The 24,359-nt window shown below is 46.8% G+C and overlaps 1 protein-coding gene and 1 long non-coding RNA gene across 5 annotated transcripts in view; one reads left to right on the top strand and one right to left on the bottom strand.

Annotated features, from left to right (window-relative positions):
- Positions 1–7,843, bottom strand: part of IFNGR2 (interferon gamma receptor 2) — a 29,179-nt gene extending 21,336 nt beyond the window's left edge. The window contains exon 1 of one of the 2 annotated variants that reach the window (XM_072806809.1): positions 7,692–7,843. In XM_072806809.1, coding sequence (XP_072662910.1) covers positions 7,692–7,764 — 73 coding nt within the window. In that variant the 5' untranslated portion in view covers positions 7,765–7,843. Of the gene's footprint in view, positions 1–7,190; positions 7,578–7,691 lie in introns of those variants that run through there. The other variant, XM_072806807.1, reaches the window with a different exon arrangement.
- Positions 7,844–10,463: 2,620 nt separating this feature from the next.
- LOC140621583 (uncharacterized) lies at positions 10,464–20,878 on the top strand. Of its 3 annotated transcripts, XR_012021330.1 has the most exons (4): positions 10,464–10,756; positions 12,029–12,855; positions 14,262–14,412; positions 17,456–20,878. It is a non-coding gene; the product is annotated as an uncharacterized lncRNA (long non-coding RNA). The 3 variants fall into 3 exon arrangements; XR_012021328.1 differs by lacking the exon at positions 12,029–12,855 and having other exon boundaries at positions 10,470–10,756; XR_012021329.1 differs by lacking the exon at positions 12,029–12,855 and having other exon boundaries at positions 10,473–10,724.
- The last annotated feature ends 3,481 nt before the right edge of the window (positions 20,879–24,359 follow it).

The raw sequence follows: 24,359 nt of genomic DNA, 5'->3' as shown, positions 1-24,359 counted from the left end.
AGCGAGAGGGGCAGAGAGGGAGAAGAGAGGAACCCAAGCGGACTCTGCCCTGAGCGCAGAGCCAGACACAGGCTCATTCCAACCACCCTGACATCACCAGGACCTGAACCCAAAATCAAGAGTCAGACACTTGACCGACAGGGTCCCCCAGGTGCCCCTTTCTTTTAAAATTTTCACTTAAATTCTAGTTAGTTAACTTGCAGTGCAAAACTGGTTTCAGGAGGAGAATTCAGTGATTCATCACTGACATAAAACACCCAGTGCTCATCACAACAAGTGCTCTCTTTAATGCCCAGCCCCCACCACTTCCCCTCCATCAACCCTCAGTGTGTGTTCTAATGTTAAGAGTCTCTAATGGTTTGTTTCTCTTTTTCTCCTCCTGAAACCTGTTCTGTTTCTTAAATTCCACATGAGTGTAATTATATGGTATTTGTCTTTAACTTATTCACTTCGCATAACACACTCTTGCTAGATCCACATTGTTGCAAATGGCAAGATTTCATTCTTTTGGATGGCGGAGCAATATTCCATTACATATACACACAGACACATACAGACACACACACACACACACACACACACACCACATCTTCTTTATCTATCCACCTGTCGATGGACATTTGGGCCTTCTCCATACTTTGATTATTGTTGATAATGTTGCTATAAACATCAGGGTGCACGTGCCCTTTCGAGTCTGTATTTTTGTATCCTTTGGGTAAACAGCTAGTAGTGCAATTGCTGGATCATAGAGTAGTTCTATTTTTAAGTTTAAAAAAAAGATTTTATTTATTTGAGAGAGAGAGAGAGAGAGATCGCACAGGGGGAGGGGTTTCCAGGGAGAGGGAGATAGAGAATCCCAAGACTCTGCGTAGAGCACAGAGCTCAATGCAGGGCTTGATCTCACGACCTGAGATCACAACCTGAGCCAAAATCAAGAGTTGGATGCTCAACTGACTGAGCCTCCCATTTTTAACTTTTGAGGAACCTTCGGACTGCTCTCCAGAGTGGCTGCACCAGTGTGCGTTTCCCCCAACAGCGTAAGAGGGTTCCCCTTTCTCTGCATCCTCACCAACATCTGTTGTTTTCTGAGTTGTGGATTTTAGCCATCTGACAGGTGTGAGGTGGTATCTCACTGTGGCTTTGATTTGTATTTCCCTGATGACCAGTGATGTTGAGCATTTTTCATTGTGTCTTTTGGCCATCTGGATGTCTTCTTTGGAAAAGTGCCTATTCATGTCTTCTGCCCATTTCTTTTTCTTTTTAATTTTTAAAAAGATTTTGTTTATTTATTCATAGAGACACAGAGAGAGAGAGAGAGAGAGAGGCAGAGACAGAAGCAGGCACCATGCAGAGAGCCTGACGTGGGACTCAATCCAGGTTCTCCAGGATCACACCCTGGGCTGCAGGCGGCGCTAAACCACTGCACCACCGGGGCTGCCCTTCTGCCCATTCCTTAACTGAATGATTTGTTTTTTGGATGTTGAGTTTGGTGAGTTCTTTATAGAGTTTGGATACTAACCCTTTATCAGATATGTCATCTGCAAATATCTTCTCCCATTCCGTAGGTTGCCTTCTGGTTTTGTTGGCTGTTTCCTTTGCTGTGCAGAAGCTTTTTATCTTGATGAAGTCCCCATAGCTCATGTTTGCTTCTGTCTCCTTTACCATATATGCAGTAAGAAGCTGCTATGGTTGAGGTCAAAGAGGTCGATGCTTGTCTTCTCCTCTAGGATTTTGATGGCTTCCTATCTCACATTTAGGTCTTTCATCCATTTTGAACTTATTTTTGTGTACGGTATAAGAAAGTAGTCCAGTTTCATTCTTCTGCATGCGGCTGTCCAGTTTTCCCACCACCACTTGTTGAAGAGATAGGCTGATGCCTATTCACGCTGCCACCTCTCTGGTCTGACTCTCCTCTTCCATCTCTGAAGGACCCCTGTGATCACAGTGGGCCTACGGAGCCCTACTATCCAGGGTCATCTCACTATCTGAGGATCCCTGGTCACATCTGCAAAGTCCCATCTGCGCTGTAAGGTCACACAGCCATGGGCTCTGGGGCTTAGGATGTGGACATGTTTGGGGACCATTACTCTGCCTGTCACAATGCCTTTCACTATCTCCCCATCTCTGAGTTGGGGGGGGGGGAGCCATCTCTTCTGGCACTCCCATATCCGTGATCCAGATATTCAGCTAAGAAAGGAAGTACCAAAGGACCGAGCAAGAGGGAAGGGCTTCTACCGCAACTGACGGCTGGACCAGAAGAAAGGCTTCCCCATAAACATGGAGTCTCCAGATGAGCCTTCTGCTTTCTTCAACTTTCATTTTGCCAAGATGTGGAGGGTGACCCACGGTTCTACTCTGACATTTGACTTTCCTGAAATCCCCTCCTCACCACATTCAGAGGAGATAACCAGTCTTAAAACCGAGGGTTTCACAATGAAACACCCAAGACTGCCCACTTGTTAACAATTGCCTCAGAACAGTGCCCTCTGCACCTCTCAGAAGGCTTGTCCTTGAGCTGCCTCACCCCCAAGGGGCCCTCCTCGTTCCTGGGAAACCCAGGGCCTGCCCTTGCCGCTCCTTCTCTGGAACCTTCTTTCCTGCTATGCCATGGCTCTCTCCCCTACTCCCTTTGGGTCTCTGCTCTGGTTTCTGGTGTAAAAGGCCCAGGGCTTGGGAGTCCCTGTCCCTGCCTGACTTGTCCAAATGATGCTTGTTTACCACCTGAGTTCTTTGTCTACACCACGGTGCTTAGGATTCCAGAACGAGACTGCCTGAGTTCCAAGCTGCACACTCCTTGGCACCCTGGGCAATTTGTTTAACCTCTCTGTGCCTCGGCTGTCTCATCTGAAAAATGGGTATGGTACAGACCCCATAGTGTTGTTAGGTGGAGAGAATGAACTGGTTTTCTGCACGGGGATGAGGACAGGGTGAGCACCTCGTGATCCATGCCTCTCCTCATTGCTAGCAGTTTATCAAGAGTGTCCCTAAGTGCAAGAGCGAGGAGCTCCAGGAAGGCTGGGCATTGTTGGATTTGGGGACTGTTTTAGCCCCCCCGCTGGGAAGTGCAGGCACTCAGGATCTGGGGAAGGACTGGCCTGCAGCCCAGCAGCGTGCTCTCCTCCAGAGATTACATAACCAATTTCTTGTCCTCAGCATCATGTTCACCCACTCAAAAATCAAGCAAAGCTTAGGTTCCCTTCTTCCTTCCTGGCTTTCTGCTGAAGTCTTCCCATCTGTCTGGTCTCTGCTGTTGCAGGGAGTGGGTGAACCACTCTGGACTGTGACTTAGCTGGTTGGCTCCTAAGAGTCAGTATATTTAGGGTCATAGTGCCTGCTGTCAATGTGGTCCATATAAGCTCAGTGGGAAGAGAACAGAACTTTTGGATAAAGGGTGGAGGCTCGAATCCTGATCCTATAACCTACAGCCACAGATCCTGCCAACACCCCAGCTAAGGCTCTGTTTCCTCCTTAATTATGGAGCAGTGCCATCTCTCCTGGAGTTGTAGTGAGGGACAAATGCAAGACCACAAATGAAAAGCAAACTAGACACTGCTAAGTAAATTTCTAAGACGGGACTCTTTCAGGGTGACCTGGTTCCTCAGGATGTGCTACTTGTGCAGATGGCAAGTAGCAATCAGTCACCCAGACCCTGCCTTCAGGGACCAGCAACAGGGTGCCTAGCCCCATGCTGAGCACTGTATCCAACAGTCTGACCCTGATGGAGGCAGAAGAGCAGCCCCCCAAGGATGTCTGTGTCCCCTGAATATATTAGGTTACATGGTAAAGGGGAATTGAGGTTGTAGATGGAATTTAGGTTCCTAATCAAAAGACCTTAAAATAGAGAGCTTCTCCTGAAATATGTGGGCAGACCCAATGTCATCACAACAGAGTTTCTCTGGAAGCTGGAGAAGGCAAGGAAACAATTCTCCCCCTAGAACCTCCAGAAAGGAGCGCATCCCTACCGACACCTCGATTTTAGCCCAGAGCCTGACTTCTGACCTCCAGAGCTGTAAGATAATAAATTGGGGTTGTTTTAAGGCACTAAGTTGGTGGTGATTTGTTACAACAACAGGAACTCATATGGTCCCTGGAGGTGGACACCAGGGCTTTAATGACACCTCAGCTCCAGAAGATAAAAGTTCGCAATAATAGTAGGATGTACAGAGTTCCACTCTCCCTTCCCTCTCCATGGTCTATGGGACAATAACTCATAAACCATTAATGGTAAGAAGAGATAACGCAGGTATCACCTGTATGAAGAGTGTTCTCTGCATCTCACAACTACAGTCCTCCTGGGCTACCTTCATGCCACCTTCCTGTCCCCGCCCATCACCTCTGATCTACCCTGGATCCAGGCATTTAAGACTTAAGTCGTATTTAAGAATAGGCTTTCTTGGGTCTCAAAAGGATTCTTTGGTTAACATACATTACACACAGAGGGGTGCCTGGGGGGCTCAGTTGGTTAAGCATCTGCCTTCAGCTTAGGTCATGATCTCAGGGTCCTGGATTGAGCCCTGCATCACCCTGACCTCTCTCCTCCCCCTCTCCTCCCTCACCCAGCTCATGTTCTCTCACTCTCTCATAAATAAAATCTTTTTTAAAAAACCCATACATCACACACAGATAATAAAATAAAGTACAGGGATGCCTGGGTGGCTCAGCAGTTGAGCGACTGCCTTCGGCTCAGGTCGTGATCCCAGAGTCCTGGGATTGAGTTCCACATCAGGCTCCCTGCATGAAGCCTGCTTCTCCCTCTGCCTGTGTCTCTGCCTCTCTCTCTCTGTCTCTTTCATGAATAAATAAACAAAATATTTTTTAAAGTACAGTTAACATTAAAATCAACCATTTAATCTTGACATGCAAAGACCCTTTAGGATCTTTCTATGGATGGGGCGTTATAATGAACATCTTACCTCCAACACCTTGTGGGTGAGGAGAAGCCAAAAAACATTAAGACAGAGAGGGTACATAAAACCCTCTCTGACAAACAAGAGTCACTTAATATAAGAGTGCCTGGATGGCTCAGTCAATTAAGCATCAGACTCTTGATTCCAGCTCAGTCCCAATCTCAGGGCCATAAGATTGAGCCCCGTGTCAGGCTCCTCCCTCAGAGGGGAGTCTGCTTGAGACTCTTTCTCTCCCTCTCCCTTCCCCCACTCACCTGCATACTCTCTCTCCCAGATAAATAAATCTTCTTTTAAAAAAGTTTTTTTAGAGCAAAATATGCCCCCCCACATGTCACTTTGGCAGGTTGATTTTTTTTAAATGTTAATTATTTGGAATTAAAGTTACTTAAGAAACAGTCAGTGCAAGAAGGACAGTCTGACTTTTCTTTATCCCCAGAAATAAATTCCTCCTGTGAAGGTGTCCTCCCTATACCAGAAGGGTAAAGAGCATCTTTACTCAGAGACAGGGAATTCAAGGCTGGCAAGGCTCTATAAACAACCTCTGTTACTTCTTCATTCATTTGCTACCCCAACTCAAACCCCTTTGTTTGGTCAAATCTCCGCAAATCATTGTTTCTCTAACAGGCAGGAAAGCTGCCTATTTTGGTTACTTCTTCAAGTCTCATATTTTTATAAGCTCCAGTAGGTACAAAATTAAATCTGTTTTCCTCCTATTACTCTGTCTCTTGTCAACTTAATTATTAGACCAGTGGCAGAACTTAGAAGGCAAAAAGGAAAAGTTTTCCTCCCGTACACTACAATTTAGACCAGGTCCAATATTTTACATATGTTCTCCTTATAACAACTCTAAGGCATAGATACTATAAGTTTTCTTTTTAAAAAAATTGTTTTCGATATTCATATTTTTCCCTCTGACCATAAAACCAATCTCATGATTACTGAAGGATACTTGAAAATTATGAGAAAGCATGGAAATTTTTCTACTACCCATTTACTATATAACCATTGTTAATAGTTTCACTCTGTGCTTGGACTAGGAGTTTCTCTTAAAAATATCCCAGTTTTTTTAATGGTTTATTATAAAAGAATTTTAAATATTCACAAGAGATTAGCATAACATGGTGCTATTTTTCAAAGGATCTATGACGAAGGAGCAGCTTTCTTTCTTTCTTTCTTTCTTTCTTTCTTTCTTTCTTTCTTTCTTTCTTTCTTTCTTTCTTTCTTTCTTCTTTTTTAGAGGAAGGAGAGATAGAGGTAGAGAGAGAGGAAACTTAAGCTGGCTCCACGCCCACTGGAGCTGACATGGGGCTTGATCTCATGACCTGAACTGAAATCAAGAGTCTGATGCTTAACCAGCTGAGCCACCCAGGCACCCCTGGACCAGTTTATTTCTGATGCATCACACAGACCCAAACTATAAGATAATTACTAGAAAGACACACAGGGCCTTCGGTGTTGGGGCAATGTCAAATTGCAGTTTCTAAATACTTCTCTCCACCTCAGACTCTCGGCAGACAAGTCACAAACAAATGCTGCACAGACCACCACTAGTGAGGAGTAGCACCAGTATAATGGAACCACCACCAAGCCCATCACCCAGCAGCTCAGGCAGTTACCAACATTTTGCCAAACCCCGGATCGCAAGCGAAGGAGGCCCAGGGAGGGCAGAACAGAGACTGCCCAAGACTTGAAGCCGGGAGGGGTGAAGTCAGGATTCAAATCCATCTGTCTCAAAGGAAAACAGCCCTTTAGCCAGGAGCACAAACCCTCCTGTGTGCTCCCCTCATCAGGAGATTTGGAATCTAAGAGCCTTTCTAAGTGATGCTGGCAGACGAAACAAACCTAAACCACACCCTGAGCAAAGCATCTAAATTCTTGACACGATTTAAGTGCTACGCAACCGATGACAGTCTCTCTCCCTGGGCAAGAACGCAGCAAACCAAAAACACACATGTCTACACAGAGGATAACCTGCGCACACCTTCCTCGCTGAGGTCCTCTTAAACTTTTTACATTTGGCTTAGAAGTATGGGCAGTTGGTGGTCGGGGGTAAGGAGGAGGCTGACCCAGGGAAGGGGCGATCTGGATGGGAGCTGAGCTGGGGTCAAAAGTCTGGTTCCGATGACTCTGGGCCGCCAACGCCACCGGGGGTCGGGGCGTTTCTGGGTCCTGCCCCGAGCGCTGCCCCCCATCCGCCCGACCCCATCAGGGCGCCCACACTCCCCATCAATCGCACCCCTGTCGCAGCCGCAAGGAAGGCAGCCCGGGGTCCCCCGCGCCTACCTCGGGCCACCGCGGAGGGCGCGCCAGGCCAGGCAGGGGCCGCGGACACTGAGGCCGGGCCGGCGAGCCCGTGGCCGGCAGAGGCGCCCCTGCCCCAGGCCTGCCTCCGGCTTTCCTGGCTTCTCGCGGAGACCTGCGGAGCCGTCGGCCGCACCGGCTCGCGGGCGGGAGCCGCCGAGCAGCAAGCAGGGTGCCCCGAGTCACGCAGGGGCAGCGGGGGCGCCCCCGGCCCGGGAGGGCTGCTGACCCGGGGCCGGGACGCCGGGGCCGGCCGGGGGGGCTCCTCGCCCAGGCACTGCCCGGAATTCCCCGCCGTCCAGCCCTCACCGCGCTCCCCACACCCGCGGCGGGCGCCCCGCATCCCCGCCCCCGACCTGCGCCGCCCGAGAGCCGCCCCCGCGGCCCTCCCCGCGCCCCCTCGGGCGGCCACCGGCTGCGACGAGCCCCCGGGCGGCCCCGGGTGCGGCGGGGCCGGGTGGGGGCTGGACAGGCCCGGCTCACCTGCTGGGGACGCCGCGGCGCCGCGGCCGCCGAGCAGCAACAACAGCAGCAGCAGCGGCGGCGGCGGCCGCATGGCCCGGGGCTGCGGCGCCGCCGGCTCGGCCGCGGCTCTGGGAGCGGCCCGGCCCCGGCGCGGGGTCCCCCGAGCGGCTCACGTCGCCGCCCCGGCGGCCATGGCGAGCGCAGGGCGAGCGGGGCCCGCCCCTTCCCGGGCGGCGGCGGCGGCGGCGGCGGCGGGACGGCCCGGCTCGGCCGCCGCGCCCCTCCCGGCCCCTCCCGGCCCCTCCCGGCGGCCCCGCCCCGCCCCGCGGCCGCGGGACTTTCCTGGCGGCCCGACCCGCGCGGTGGGCGCCGACTCTCCCCGCGGCCCAGGCCCGGGCCTCCCCGAGCGGGCGCGGAGCGGGCCGCCCGGGCCCGGCACAGCCCCGGGGGCAGACCGGGGCCCCCGCCGACCCCACCGCCCGGGGCTTGCGGCCCCTCCGGGAAGAGCCCCCTCCCCCTCCCCCTCCCCCACCCCCAACCCCAAGGCTCGCGGTGGGCCTCGTGCCGAGCCTCGCCTCCGCGCCCTCCCCCACCCGCGCCCCATCATCCCCCCTTCCCCTGCTGCTCCCAGATGCGTGGGGGTCACACGGGTCCTCCCTTGGCTTAAACTTTGCTTTCGTAGCCTCTCAAGTGCACGCTAAGCTTTTAACCCCTTTTTGGAAACAGGGTTAAGGGTGCAGAGGTTAGAAACGGCCCGGGTGAAGGCAGGTGTGGGGCTCTGGGGAACCGGGCGGGGGGCACAGAGCAAGGCGGAGGGAAAAGAGAGAAACGTCCCACATTTCTGGGTGGCCTGTGGGTTTGGCCCTGGTCTGGGCTGCGAAGTGAATGAGGAAGTGACCTCAGGAGCTGGGGGAGTGGGGTGGGGTGAGGGGCCGTGGGGCTGGGACGAGGCCTACTCTCCCAGCCTGGGCCAAGCTCCAGTTTGATACCAGCTGCAAGGATCTGGGTCTTCTAGGTTCCCCCAAGATGGGCCGTAAACCCAGCTGAGCAGGGGAGGAAAGGCGCAAAGAAGGAAATGAATGGAGGACATCAAGAATTGAAGAACGTTGGGTGCCTGGGTTGCTCAGTGGTTGAGTGTCTGCCTTTGGCCCCCGTTGGTTGGTCATGGTCCCAGGGGTCCCGTGCATTGGGCTCCTGACAGGGAGCCTGCTTCTCCCTCTGCCTCTGTCTCTCTACATCTCTCATGAATAAATAAATAAATAATCTTAAAAAAAAATTTAAAAACAGTAACCAAGGCCCACTTAGGAGTCTGCTGGGCTACTTGCCAACAAAGTATTTGGCAACATAGGGCTTTACTTTTGGACTTCTTACATTTTATTTCATTTACTTAAAAGATGGTTTTTTTTTTTTTAAGATTTTATTTATTCATGAGAGACATAGAAAGAGAGGCAGAGACATAGGCAGAGGGAGAAGCAGGCTTCCTGTGGGAAGCCCGATGTGGGACTCGATCCCAGGACGTTGGGACCCTGGCATCACGCCCTGAGCCAAAGGCAGACGCTCAACCACTGAGCCACTCAGGTGCCCCTTAAAAGATTTTTTTTAATTTTTAAGTAATCTGTACCTAACATGGTGCTAGAACTTAAAACACAGAGATCACAAGTCTCCAGCTGTAGAGACTGAGCCCCCCAGGCGCCCCCAACATCTTGCCTTTTTTTTTTTTTTTTTTTTTTGGTAGAACTCTTGAAATTGGTCACTGTTGTAAAAAAAAAAAAGGTGATAAAATATCTAGCGGTTATCTGAATGATGCTTTGAGTGAGTTTTTTGAGACACAGAGATAAGTTTATATGCTACGTGGAAAAGGCAGTATGTAAGCCAGAATCCTCGCACATTGAGAATGATTGGAGGAAACATGCCTCCATACTCACATAAAGTGGGTAATGGGATTATGAATGGTAACAGTTTTCTTTTTTTAAACGTTTTTCCCCTCAAAGGGCATATTTTACTTTCATAGTCAAGAAAAAAAAATCACGTTAAAGGAAAAGACAGCCGAGCATCCATCTCAGCCCATGCCAGAGAGCGCTGGTGTAGGGTTCTCAGAGGAAAGGACAATGGTTTTCGATGGGGGCACGGGGAAGGCAGTAAAACTCCACAGAATACTTGTTTCTTCCCAGCTGGAGAATCTCCTTCCAGAGCTCTTCCCTACTAAAATGTGGAGGGTTTACTTTTTCCTTACAGAAGTCCGTGACAAGATACTAAAAGGAACATATCCAGTGCTGTTGAGCCTGGCATTCTGTTGTTATTTTACGCACACAATATCCCCAAAGCAAGTAAATGCCAAGAATGCTTGATCACCATGGAAAGGCCAATTCTCCTTTCCGCGTTCCTCCTGGCTGGAAGACTTTTACTTTTGAGGTCATCGCTAGATGACTCTGACTTCCGCAGAGATCCTACACCTAAAGAGAACAAGAAGCCAATCCTGTTGCATTTCTTGGGAAAGATGTCTAAGCATCCACTACCCTTTGTCTGGTCCCATGTATAGCCGCCTGGCATCATGCAACTCCTTGGTTATTGCATATAACACCGACGTGGGTTCCCTTCTGCAGCTTCTCCCTTTTGGAGGCAGATTTACTGTGAAACTACCAAAAGCTTAGCCTCCCAGCCACCCCCCCGCCCCCACACACACACGCTTGCCCAACCTCCAAGGGGCTGCTGGCACAGAGTTTGCATTGTCATATGCTTCTCCAAAATCTGCAAAGTAAGAGATTCTAACCACAGTTGTTAGGACCTCTGTCTCTTCCCTCTCTGACTTCTCTTTTAACTCACTTCTCATGGAGGGTGGTGCTGGGGGGGGTGGCTGTGGCATTTCTTGAGAAGTGTCTTAATACTGTGTATCACCAACAAATGGTCAAGTCAAAAGGAACCCTTCTAAAGTATCAGTAATGAACACTTTGATACATCATTCTCGAGGAAAGACTGAATCGACTTTCTATTCTGTATACAGAGCATGTTTCAGAAGGTCGTCATTTGCAGAGACGAAGATGACACAAAGATGTACGTATTCCAGAGTCAGACAATTAATACAGGTATTTTATTTTTCTGCATTTTGCAATGTTAGTGGTATTTGGAAGCTTTAAAAAAGTGATAACTTGTGATTTATTTTCTCATTGTGAATAAATGATTTTGTACCTAATTATATATTCTTAGCTGTGTATTATTATTATTTTTAGATTTTTTTACTTATTTATTTGAGAGAGAGGGAGAGTGCATGCCCACACGGGGAGGAGGAGGGACGGAGGGAGAGAGAAGCCGACTCCTTGCTCAGCAGGGAACCAGAAACAGGGCTCCATCCCAGGACCCCAAGGTCATGACCTGAGCTGAAGGCAAGTGCTTAACCAACTGAGCCACCCAGGTGCCCCAGTTGTGTATTATTTAATAATATCATATAATTATAGGACACCTGGGTGGTTAATTGGTTGAGTGTCTGTCTCTGGCTCAGGGCATGATCCCAGGATCCTGGGATCAAGTTCCCCATCTGGCTCCTTGCAGGGAGCCTACTTCTCCCTCTGCCTATGTCTCTGTCTCTCTCTGTGTCTCTCATGAATAAATAAATGAAATCTTAAAAAAAATAATATTACATGGTTAACAATAATTGATATAAATAATACATTAATATAGAGATGATTATATAAATAGCATATAAATATATAAATATAAATTATATAAAAATTAATAATCTTGGGGCAGTCCCGGTGGCGCAGTGGTTTAGTGCCGCCTGCAGCCCAGGGTGTGATCCTGGAGACCCAGGATCGAGTCCCACATCGGGCTCCCTGCATGGAGCCTGCTTCTCCCTCTGCCTGTGTCTCTGCCTCTCTCTCTCTCTCTCTCTGAATAATAAAAAAAAAGGATTTAAAAAAAATTAATAATCTTATATAAACTTCAGCCTTACCAAACCCAAATTCCTCCTTCCCTTTCCATTAATTTGCTATCTTCTAACCAGTTAATCTTCCTGAAATCTTTTCCTTACACTAGTAATCTGGAGGTGCTCCCCTCATCTCCCTCAGGGGGGATGGCAGAAAGAAGCCAATATTGGTTGTTGGCCGGGGGAGGTTTTCCATGTGTTATATCACTCAGTCCTCTCAGGTAGGGGGATTATGACTCCCAATTCACAGATGAGGAGACTGAGGCCCCGAGAACGAAGTAACTTACCCTATGGTGGGTTTGTACTGTGTCAACGTAGCTAAGCTGTAACTGCATTTCCTAGAATTCCCCTTCTTGCAGAGTTTCGAGTTAGCATGGGCAGGGAAGGATGTTTTTGTACAATATTTAGAAGTGAAACCATATTCCTTCACTCTCAGGAGGTTGGGGCAGGGCACGGGACATTGTTGCCATTCCTAGCACTGTGGCTTATCTGCTGGCATCCTGGACAGCGAGGACCAGGCCCCTCCAGCTCCTGCTGAATCCTCTGTACAACCAACCTCCCTGTCTCCTGGGCCAGGAGTGCGTTAGCTCCATGACAAAGCTTTTCCTGCAGGACCCTTGTGCTGTCATCTGTGTTGGAGGTTGGAGATGGTGAGAAACCAACAGTGGTTCCAGCTCAGCCTTAGCTTCCTGCTTGTCCTTGCGATCTCCAACCTTCTCTTCCCCACTGCCTGCCCTGAGAGCTGCGGGATCCAGCCTCAGATACAGGAAAAATCGTCCCATACAGACTGGGTAGCCAACTCCTGCAATCACCCAGGGTCCAACTCCTATCACACCCCTGCCCCCCCCCACCCAGGGGTTCTGCTTCTCTGACCCAAACATGACTGATCATACCCCCAAATTGCACAGCCAACGAGTGGTGGGGTGGGCTCTTGGCTACAAGGTCCCTTGCACCTCACGCCAAACTTCTCACCCTGCCATGTCAGTCTCCTCATCACTAGGCCTGCCTCTACCTGATGGATCATACTTTCTGTGACTCCTTGACAAGACCCACTAGTCCATCAGCGCATCTCTGATGATGAACTTCCTGAGGGTCCCTGCGCACTCCTCTTCTGATGGTATCTGCCCCACTTCCTTCACCTCTCACCTCCTCCCCCACCCACACCCTATATTCTAAAGCTCAGTCTCTGCTTTAGAGTTCGTTGCCCTCCTTGACCACCTCCTGGAATCAGCCTTGACTGAGACGGTTACCTCCAAAGTGCAGGTGGGTGAGTGTCCTCCATAGATTCAAACAGAGTAGCAAGAGCTCTGAGCCCAGAATAGGCCCTGAGCAATGCTAAGTGGAGCCTTGATTTGTCACTTGGAGTCCTCCATCCTGAGAAAGGCCAATAGCAAGAGCCCAGGGATTGGCATACAACAAAAAGGACAAATTCACTGGAGCCTGGGGCCTGTCTTCTCATCATGTCTGTTGTGGGGCCCCCTTGCATCTTCCTGCAGATTTGCATTTCTGGTCCCCACCTTCCCGTGGGGCCCCATAAAACCTCATTACAAAAATATACACTCTCTTTCTCTTTTACCTCCTTCAAGGTATCACAAGAGTGACAAGAGTATCACAAAGTACGACATTATGCATTCTATTCCTCTGTGAAACAGGGGGATGGGTAGTATCTAGAAATTTGGCACAGAGGAGAGACTAGGCAGAGAGAGGAGGACATTTTATTGGTCCTTTTAACCTTTTTGAAAAGTGAAGATATGTCTATATTTATTAATTATTTAAATGTAATTAATCAACATATAGTGTATTATTAGTTTCAGAGGTAGAGTTCAGTAATTTATCAGTTGCTTACAACACCCAGCGCTCATTACACCATGTGTCCTTAATGCCTATCACCCAGTTACCCCATACCCCTACCCACCCCTCCTCCAGAAACCCTCAGTCGTTTGCTATGATTAAGAGTCTCTTATGGTTTAGGGCATCTGGGTGGCTCAGTTGGTCAAGCATCTGCCTTCAGCTCAGGTCATGATCTCAGGGTCCTGGGATGGAGCCCCATGTCGGGCTCCCTGCTCAGCAGGAGTCTGCTTCTCCCTCTCCCTCTACCTCTCCCCCGCTGCTCATGTTCTCTGTCTCTCTGTTTCAAATGAATAAATAAAATCTTAAAAAATTAAAAAGAGGGGTGCCTTGGTGATTCAGTGGTTGAGCATCTGCCTTTGGCTCAGGTCATGATCCCGGGGTCCGGGGATCGAGTCCCACATTGGGCTTCCCACGGGGAGCCTGCTTCTCCCTCTGTCTGCGTCTTTGCCTTTCTGTATCTCTCATGAATAAGTAAATAAAATCTTTAAAAACAAACAAACACAAGAGTCTCTTATGGTTTGTCTCTGTCTCTGATTTCATCTTGTTTTATTTTTCCCTCCCTTCCCCTATGATCCTCTGTTTTGTTTCTTAAATTCCACATATGAATGAGATAATGTGATAATTGTCTTTCTCTGATTGACTTATTTCGCTTAGCATAATATCTTCTAGTTCCATCCACATCATTGCAAATGGCAAGATGTTGCGGGTTTTTTGATGGCTGAGTAGTATTCCTATATATATATCTCACATCATATATATATATCTCACATCTTCTTTATCCGTGCATCTGTTGATGGACATCTGGGCTCTTTCCATAGTTTGATTATCGTGGACATTGCTGCCATAAACATCGGGCTGCATATGCCCCTTCGGATCACTACATTTGGGATGCCTATAATTAGGTGCATGCTGACGCTTTAATATTCCTGATCCTCGCGAGTCTCCTGGAAAAGCCTCGACACCTCCAGGGTAAGTGCCCAGGGCTTCAGGAAGCTGCCAACATGAACTGGAAGGGGTGGGGCTCAGATTTCTTCATAGGTTCTCTGGGCACAATTTGTGTAATGAGGCCTCTCCAGTTTTGTAATTTAGAGAAGCTCAAACTGATCCATTTCCAGGAAGGATTAAGATTGTATCATTATCCTTCTGTGTTTAACTTTGTCATCTGGGTCCTCTAGACTTCTGCGCAAAACTTGGCAGATTGCACATAAGAGGTGAAAAGGCTCAGGCTGGGAGGTGGCTGCTATAAATAAGCTGACTGTAGCCAGGAGGTGTTGGATGGGGCATCTGATGAGTCACCAGCAGCAAACTGGGAGCATTGCCCACACCTTCCGATAAGAATAGTCACTGTTTATTGAGACCCTACCCTATGTCCTCCCTCCATCCTCATAACCACCGTATGCTTATCTTGTTTTCTGACTGTACCTTTTGAACACCCTTGGCATATCTGGGTGATATTCAGCCTTATGAATACTCCCCCTTCCAGAGAGATGCCAATTCCCAGCCTCCCTTACAGCCACTTGGCCTGAGCCGAGCTTTCTTCCACTATACCCCTTCTCTGGGTCAGAAGCCATGGAAGCGTTCACCTGCAAGAACCACCAGGAGTTCCCCTCAGACCCCAATTCTTCAATTTTTCATGAGGGAAACCATATGATCAAGATAATTTTATGCTACATATCCTAAAACCTAAACACATTTATTCTCTCTTCCCATGCAAACACATTGTTCGACTATCCTTTCAGATATACTTCTTACCTCGTTCGTTATTATTCCCCTTGCTTTCAAAACCTAAATGTGAATCTTCACAAAGCCCTGGAGACATCATCCATCTGCCCCCAGGAAGGCTTCTCAAGTGAGTTAGAGCATCCAGTTTCTTGACTTGTGGCTGGAATTGTACCTTGCAGTATGGCAGCGTGGCTCCACCACCAGAAATGTCAACTGGTGACGGGTCAGTGATGTAAAACAGGAACCTCACTACCCGGGATTTCATTCACGCAGGGGGATTAGGTTGCTATAATCCAAACACAGACTTTTCGAAATGTGACTATTGCTGTTTCCTAAACAATCTCCCTGAAATGAGAGGAGCATCCACCAGATGGAAGCCCTGTGACTCTTCACTTCAGTTTCGAAAACCTTTGTTTTATGAGCTCTGTTTTACACCTTGATGTAGCCAGAGATCAGGACCCCGTGTCTTAGCTCAGGGTGCCATAACAAAATACCATACACTGTATGGTGTAAACAGCAGAAATATTTTCTCACAAAATAAAGTTTACTTTATTTGGGGCTAGAAGCCCAAGGTCAGGGTGCTGATGTGGTTGGCTTTCAGGAAGGCCACCAATCCTATCATAAAGGCCCATCTTTATGACCTCAACTAACCTAATTACCTCCCAAAGACTCCATTTCCAAACACTATCACGACAAAGGTTAGGGATTTGACATATGAATTACAACACCCCCTCAAAACACACACACACACACACACACACACACACACACACACAGGAAAACCATTATTCTCCTAGAGTATACATTTGACAAGAGGCTCAAATACATGTTTTACAAACACAAAGAATAACAATAATTAAATGAAAACACATGTTTGGGGAAAAAAAGATTCAAACAGAGGTTTTGAAAACAAGTTCTCTCTTTTTCTCCAATCTCTTTCTGTCTTTGCAACTTCCTTTTTTTTTTCTTTTTTAAAATTGAGATATAATTGACATGTAACATTATATTAGTTTCAGGTGTACAACATGATGATTCAATGTCTGTATATAAACGAGAATTGATCGCAGCACCTGGGTGGCTCAGTCAATTAAACATCTACCTTTGGTTCATATCACAATCATAGGGTCCCAGGCTCCCTAGGGAGTCCGCTTCTCCCTCTCCCTCTGCCCCTCCATGTTCTGCTCTCTCTCTCAAATAATAAATAAAATCCTTTAAAAAATGAGAAATGGGGAAGCCCTGGTGGCTCAGCAGTTTAGCACTGCCTTCAGCCCAGGGCCTGATCCTGAAGACGCGGGATCAAGTCCCATGTCGGGCTCCCTGCATGGAACCTGCTTCTCCCTCTGCCTGTGTCTCTGCCTTTCTCTCTCTCTGTGTGTCTCTCATGAATAAATAAATAAAATCTTTAAAAAAATGAGAAATGATCTCCACAATAAATCCAGTTAAATTATAACATCACCATGCAAAGTTATAATTTTTTTCTTGTGATGAGAACTTTTAAGATCCACTCTCTCAGCAACTTTCAAATGTACAGTACTGTTAACCATTGTCACCATGCTGTGCATTACATCCTTAAGACTTATTTATTTTAGGGCAGCCCAGGTGGCTCAGCGGTTTAGCGCCACCTTTGGCCCAGGGCGTGATCCTGGAGACCCAGGATCCAGTCCCATGTCGGGCTCCCTGCATGGAGCCTGCTTCTCCCTCTGCCTGTGTCTCTGCCTCTCTCTATGTATATGTCTCTCATGAATAAATAAATAAAAAATTTTTTTAAAAAAGACTTATTTATTTTAAAGCTGGTAGTTTGTGCCTTTTGACCATCTTCACCCATTTTGCCTCTCACCCCCACATCTGGCAACCACCAATCTGTTCTCTGTATCTACGAGTTTAGTTTTCTTTTTTTAGATCCCACATATTAGTGAGATCATATGGTGTTCATCTTTCTCTGACTTATTTCCCTTGGCATAATGCCCTCAAGGTCCTTCCATGTTTTATGGAGGCCTCGTCATGTAGGCATGGTGAATCATTAACTTTATTTTCAGCCCTTCGCCTTTTTTTTTTTTTTAAGATTTTATTTATTTATTCATGAGAGACACACAGAGAGAGAGGCAGAGACACAGGAAGAGGGAGAAGCAGGCTCCATGCAGGGAGCCTGACATGAGACTCGATCCTGGGTCTCCAGGATCACACCCTGGGCCGAAGGCGACACTAAACCGCTGAGCCACCCGGGCTGCCCAGCCCTTCACCTTTCTTACGAGAAACTTCCAAGCTTCTAATCACAGCTTGTTCTTTCCAGTGACCAGCTCTCATCCAGGAGCCATCCAGGAACCCACTCAGCATCACCTCATTAGAACAAAAGACACTCCCATCACCCAGGAAATTACAAGGGCTTCGGAAACTGTATGCCAGGAGCCAGGGGCAGAGATGGACATCTATTTTCCATTGTCTCACAGTAGTAAAGAGGAAGCATTACCAGCAACAGCAACCTTCTTCATTTAATTCCTTCCTCTCCACACACAATTTTTTCTGGGTACACATTCCCCTTGAAAAGACTTATGCCAAAGTTGAGACTTCCAGAAGAAGTTGGCCTGTGATGTAATAATGCCAATCACCTGGGTCAACACACTGGCTTAGCTTGGGGCAATGCCTATGAAACATCAGTTGAATCCTACTTCTTGATAATAATAATAAAAAAGATTAATGCTGTACCTCATTCTCTAGAATTCTAAGGCAGCTTAGAATAACAAATACATTGTATGGCTGTTTGTTCCATATACATGTTTTTTATTGTAAAGATTCATAAATTAAAAAAGAATACATGGTACAAAATATTAGATACAAAATTATAGGTCTAGGGCAAAAGGATGAGTCCAGGAAATTAAGATAGAGCGTGTTGTGACCGTGGGAAGTCAGTCTATCCGTGTGTAGTAAAAAATCCTACTCATATTCTAAATCAGCTTTCCAGCAACCAAAATACAAACCAGGTTCCTTAATGTCCACAGGTATACTAGTATCAAAGGCAAGAGAAAGGCAGTTAAAAAGCACATGCATTTTGCTTCCAGCCTGACTTCTGTTCTAGACAACAGCAACTTTTGCCTTGGTTGGCCCTACTATGTGGGCTAACTTACAACAGAACAAAAACACATGCAAGCCTTTATTGCTGTCTTCATCCTGGCCCAAATAACAGTATTTGCTCATTATCGTGAATCTAGAATATAGAAAAATAAGAAGAGAAAAAATTCCCCCATAATCTTACAACCCTCAGACAACCACAGCTTGCATCTAGAAAACTCCTAAATTCTTAAGCAGCTGTGAAGTGGTAAGGGGGCAGTACTACTTCCCTCATTTTGAGAAGATTGTAGAAGCCACATTTGGGACGGGCTAGAAGGGAATCTTGCTTCTTGTGCTTGTGTTTCATGACTGTGTAAAAATCAGGCCGCCTATAGTTGCAGGGCATTCTACAGATGCAGTCTTGGTTTGCAGAGCCCAGAATATGGAGAAAAAAGATGCCAGACACCTCCTACTCACCCTCAAGCTTGAGCCTTGGGTTGGCCAACTCCTTCCATGTAGAGTCATGCAAAGTCATGGCCATCTTACAGCAGGTCATTACATGAAGCTTCTCTTCCATTTCATGGGTGTTAGATGCCTTGCGAAGGCATCTCTTGCCTTGTCTTGCAGTCTTAAACTATTGTCAACATGGACTTTCATTTTTTCTTTGAAACCTCAAACATCATAGTTATGTGACCTACTTGGTGCCCACAGAAAAAAAAACAACAACAACAACAACAAAAAAAACCCAAATACAAATTGATTTAGGTACATTTGTTGGTGAAGGCAAGAATGGAAGGAGTCCAGGGACAGTAAAGCATGTTCAGAAAGCACAAGGCTGCTTTCTGTATCGTGTTCTCTCCTTCCTTCCTTCCTTCCTTCCTTCCTTCCTTCCTTCCTTCCTTCCTTCCTTCCTTCCTTCATCTCTGGTTCATTTAGCACATGTTTATTGAGCATCTACTCCACACTGGGCCCTGTTCTGAACACAAGAACAAAAACTCCAAGCTTGTGGAGATGAAGTCTTAGTGGAGGTGACAGAGGACACCCAGGCCAACCAACGAAACACAGCACCTCGTGTCTCAGACCACGCTGGACGCACCACTGAGCTGGACTGGATTCTGTCCCAGCAGACATCCCCGGAGTCTGTGGTTGCAGATTCTATGGGAGACCTTCTTCCTCTTCTGTTGCAGGGCTAGTGGTAGGTTCTGAGGTGACCTACCCTACGTGTGGAGAGTAGGGAAACCCTGGCAGGAAGTGACCCCTTGGCTGTGCCCGAGAGCTACTGATCCACCCAGCTTTTCAAAGTCCCCAACTAAAGCTGGAGGGAAACCCTTCCTGGAGGAACTTGGGAAGTGTTCATGAAGTGGCAGTTTCTTCTCACCTGCCTAAGGATCTCACCCGCAGCTCACACCCCCTCTTTGGCTTGGGGGGAGCCCCCTGCCCTGCCTTGATCTTCCCCAGACAAGCAGTGTGTGGGGGGGCACCACACCTGCTGGTATTGTCACAGTCAAACCCCGGGACCCAGGGGGTGCTGAGAACACCTCCTCACTCACTGCCCCAAGTAGGATGAGGGCATCCATGCAAATGAAGCCTCAGAACTTACCTGGACTGTCTTAGACACAGTGACACCCTTTATTTACCAAACAGACATCACTCATATTGCCTCAGGAAGGGAAATTAGTCCTAACACTTGGATTCAAATGAAGCCAATTCTAGGAAATACCATTATCCTAACACTAAAATTTTGACTTATGCAAGTATTGATGGAGATGGATCCATTTACTTTTTTATCCCTCAACGAAAAGTTTCTTGAACAAATATTTATTGAATATTTGAATATTTCACTTCTGTGTCAAGCATGGTTCTAGACACTTCAGATACAGCCAGGACTTCAAAGCATTATAGCTAAATTTAAACTTCAACATACATACCCTCAGACTTTAGTAATTTAATAATTATCTACCCCCAAAACGTCGTTTAAACAGGAAGCCAGATGGACTAATGGGCAAAACTAATTCCTGACCTTGGGTCCACAAGGGTCCTGCGTCCGCCTCCCGTCACTCAAGAACTTGGCTCTACGTAGACCGCTGAATCCTCAGATTGTGGGAGGGGAAGGTGCTTGTTTTGTCCGCAGGCTCTTCTGCAAGTGCTCCCATCCTGCAAATGCAGCAGCATTAGCTCCTGGGCAAATGCAAAACAGAAGAGACTGTTTCTATTCTGCGAATTAAATTCCTCTTTGGCTCCTTCACTTGAAAGCAGATTAGTCTCATTTCCAAGAACCAAAATACAAACCTCCTGCCCAAGCTGGCTTTTAGAAATGGTTTGGCAACAGTAAGAGAAGATGGTAAAACCAATTAGGAGGGGAAAGTAGGGCTAGAAAGTGAAATGTGCTTTGTTGTTACCTTTTTAAAAACTGCACAATGAGAGCTATTGCGGGGTGACTGGGTAGCTCAGTAGGTTGGGCATCTGGCTCTTGATTTCTACTGGGGTCAGGATTTCAGGGTCGCGGGATGGAACCCGGCCTAGGGCTCTGGGCTGCTGGAGAGTCTCTCTCTCTCTCTCTCTGCCTCTCCCCTTGCTCTCTCTTTCCCTAAAATAAATAAATAAAATTAAATAAAAAGAGCTATTGCGGTATTTAGAGGTATAATAAAATCTTTTGTTTAAAACATAACAGCTGTGATAAAACATGTTCTCCTTTAGTAACTAATTGCCATTGGAATTTTTTTTCTATGTAGTTTATATTTTGGATAATTTTAAATCGACAGAAAGGGCACAAAGACAGTACAAAGTGTTCTGGGTCCCCCTCACCCCATTTCCATTTCCTTGAGGGTCTTATATTATTAAGGAACACTTACCAAAGCTCAGAAACCAACACTGGTATCTTAATATTAACTAAACTCTAAACTTATTTTGGATTTCACAGTTTCCACTTTAATGCCCTTTTCTCGTTCCAGGATCCAATCCAGGGTACCACGTCACATTGCACTGGATTCCTTCTGAAGGAGCAGATTCAGGATTCCGAAAACAGTAGAAATAATATTATGTTATCACATTGACATCTAGACCTTCTTTTGAATGTTGTTTGCTTTTTAAAAATAAATCAAAAAAAAAATAAAATAAAATAAATCAAAAGGGCAAACAACTGGATTTGTCCCTTATAAGCAAGAGCTTCCTAGGGGAGGATTCAAACATGCATAGCATAAGGAATACCAATTATACCTCAATCAAGCAGCAAAAAAGAAAAAAAAATTATATGTCATATTGAAACATAGGGTTGCGAAATACTTTGTCAATGATTGTCATGGCACCAGACCAATCTATATATTCCATGAGTCAAAGTCTACCTTTCAGAGAACCTCAAAGACAGGGAATTTTTTTTTTTTTTTTAATGACAGGGAATTTTAACTCTAAAGCTATTTTTCCCTTAATCTGAATCAGAAATCACACCAGGACCCATATATAAAATGATTCCAAATCTGTGCTGGAGGGTCTGACCCCCTCAAGTAGTCCCAAGGCCTGAGGAAAACTCTAGTGTCACTTTGGGCCTGGTGATACCAATAACCCAGTGATGTCACATAGAAACTGGGGCTTATCCTATCAGCAGGTCAAAGGGCATTGGAGCTGATTAGAAGAGAAAACTTGGGGCACCTGGGTGGCTCAGCAGTTGAGTGTCTGCCTTCTGCTCAGAGTGTGATCCTGGAGTCCTAGGATTGAGTCCCACGTCTGGCTCCTTGCATGGAGCCTGCTTCTTCTCTTTCTGCCTATGTCTCTGCCTCTTTCTCTCTCTCTGTCTCTCACGAATAAATAAATAAAATCGCAAAAAAAGAAAGATACTGACTTGCTATCAAAAATAATTAAAAAAAAAAAGAGAGAGAGAAAACTTGCCAAGAGTCCAGAATTGTCTCCACCGAGAAATGAACATGTCCATACTTCAGGCTGCCTTTGAAGAAGCAAGTGTCACAGAATAAAATAATTAGGTCATGTAGGAGATATAAGACAGGTCCACAGGGATGCTTGGGTGGCTCAGTGGTTGAGCATCTATCTTCCTTGGCTCAGGTCGTGTCCCGAGGTCCTGGAATCAAGTCCCACATCAGTCTTCCTGCAAGGAGCCGGCTTCTCCCTCTACCTATGTCTCTGCCTCGTTCTGTGTCTCTCATAAATAAGTAAATAAAATATTTTTTAAAAAATTTTTAAAAAGACAGGTCCACAATTTTTTTAAAAGATTTTTAAATTTTTTAAAAAGATTTTATTTATTTACTTGAGAGAGCACACACAGGGGCAGGAGGCAGGGGCAGAGGAAGAAGCAGACTCCCTGCTGAGCAGGCTAGATCCCAGGACTCTGGGCTTGAACTCACAACCCCAAGATCAAGAGTCTCAGGCTTTACCAGCTGAGCCAGCCAGGTACCCTTGGGTCTACAACTCTAATCAACTGCTCCCAAATCCAAAGAGCTCTGTTATAGCTGTCTGAAATGACAAATTCTTGTTAACTCATGATCTGAACTAGCACGAAGCCTATAGAGCCTTTAATGATCCCATTAAGTGTGAAACAGTTTCAAGTTTCCTTTGAGAACTAGAAATGGTTTGATTACACGGTACTGGTCACGTCGTGCTGGAGGTGATGTAACGTCACCTGTATCATATCAGCTTTCTAAACCCAAGATGGCAAAAACATTTCTGGCCCACTTTTTCCAGATAAGGTGCTGTGTTGCCTGTTAACCACTCCCATCTATTGAACGGTAACATGGGGTACTCAGCACACCTCCCCTTAGCTCTCGAGTGGCAACTCCAGAGTGTGGTTATGCTAACTATAGGACCCTGAAAAGTTCCACTGCCCTCTGAGAAAGGGCCTTGGAGGTACGGGGCTGGCATGGGGCACCCCGTGGGACAGATTTCACAGTGTAACTCTGAGGTTACGTTATCCATCAATAATGTCAGAGAAAGGTCGAGAAATCCTAGTGGGGATTTCAACAATTCCCCTATAAGGGAAGCGATATTCCAAAAGAGGGGATTCATGTGTCTCAGCTGGTGGCCCAAGACATGGTGGTTCTTTTAGGGGAATCGCCCTAGTTGGGGCCAGGAAAAGAGGGAAGCAAGTTCCCAGCTGCTGAGGACATCCTAGGACCCAGCACTGGTTTAGTGGGGGTGGTGAAGTGGCCTGGGTGGATGGGGCATTTGGAGAAAGTAGACACTTGAGACAGGGAGGCTCTAGGCCCTTCTTTGTAGTGGAAATGGCTTTGATGAGCCACAGGACATTTGATGTGGGTGACTTGTCTTTGTCCCAGGCACCTACTGAACAGGACCTGCCCCCCTGGAAGTAGTTCCACTAAAGCTGAGGGAAGACCACATGGCAGAGGAAGGCATGACTGGAGCCTGGGATAACCCCAGGCACACTTAGCTTAACACAGCTTGGACTTCCTGACCCTATCATCAGACAGGTCTTGGAAGCTTCGGTCAACCAGAAGGCTGGCTTAGAGGTAATAGGAAAGGGATCGATAGAGGGGAATTTGCTTCCCAGAATAAAGTCTTTGGCTAACTTACACTCAGCTGAGCTCAAGCAACTTTGTAACCTGCTAGTAATTTATAGTCAACTCATTTAGCGAAATAGCCATCTGGTTCACATAATATTTGATGCTATGTGGTTGATGTGAGAAGACACTTTTACCAGTGGTTAAAGACCTTCGAATTTTTCACCCTTGACAGAGAAGACAAAGAGACATGTGGTTATTATGTTATAACCACACAGTATCAAAGGTTACTTAGCTAAGTGTGAAAGTAATAGTAAGCACTGCAAACATCAAGAAACTCAGGAAACTATTCCTCGAAGCCTTCTGATCACATCCAGTACAGCTTAAAAATCAGATCAAGTCAAGGTCATATGCTCTTTCACGTGCTCAAAAGCCCTCCCAGGGTGGTGAGAAATCAGTCCCTGTCTCATTCTGGAAACAAATGCACACCAACAGCTCAAGTTGATGTGAACACCAACAACAAATATTTATTGAGAACTTTTTTTAAATAATAAATTTATTTTTTATTGGTGTTCAAGTTGCCAACATACAGAATAACACCCAGTGCTCATCCCGTCAAGTGCCCACCTCAGTGCCCGCCACCCAGTCACCCTCACCCCCCGCCCTCCTCCCCTTCCACCACCCCTA

This window comes from Canis lupus, chromosome 30, assembly GCF_048164855.1.
Source record: "Canis lupus baileyi chromosome 30, mCanLup2.hap1, whole genome shotgun sequence".
Classification (NCBI taxonomy): Eukaryota; Metazoa; Chordata; class Mammalia; order Carnivora; family Canidae; genus Canis; species Canis lupus.
The sequence above is the reverse complement of the archived record's forward strand: the minus strand, read 5'-3'. Positions and strand labels throughout refer to the sequence as shown.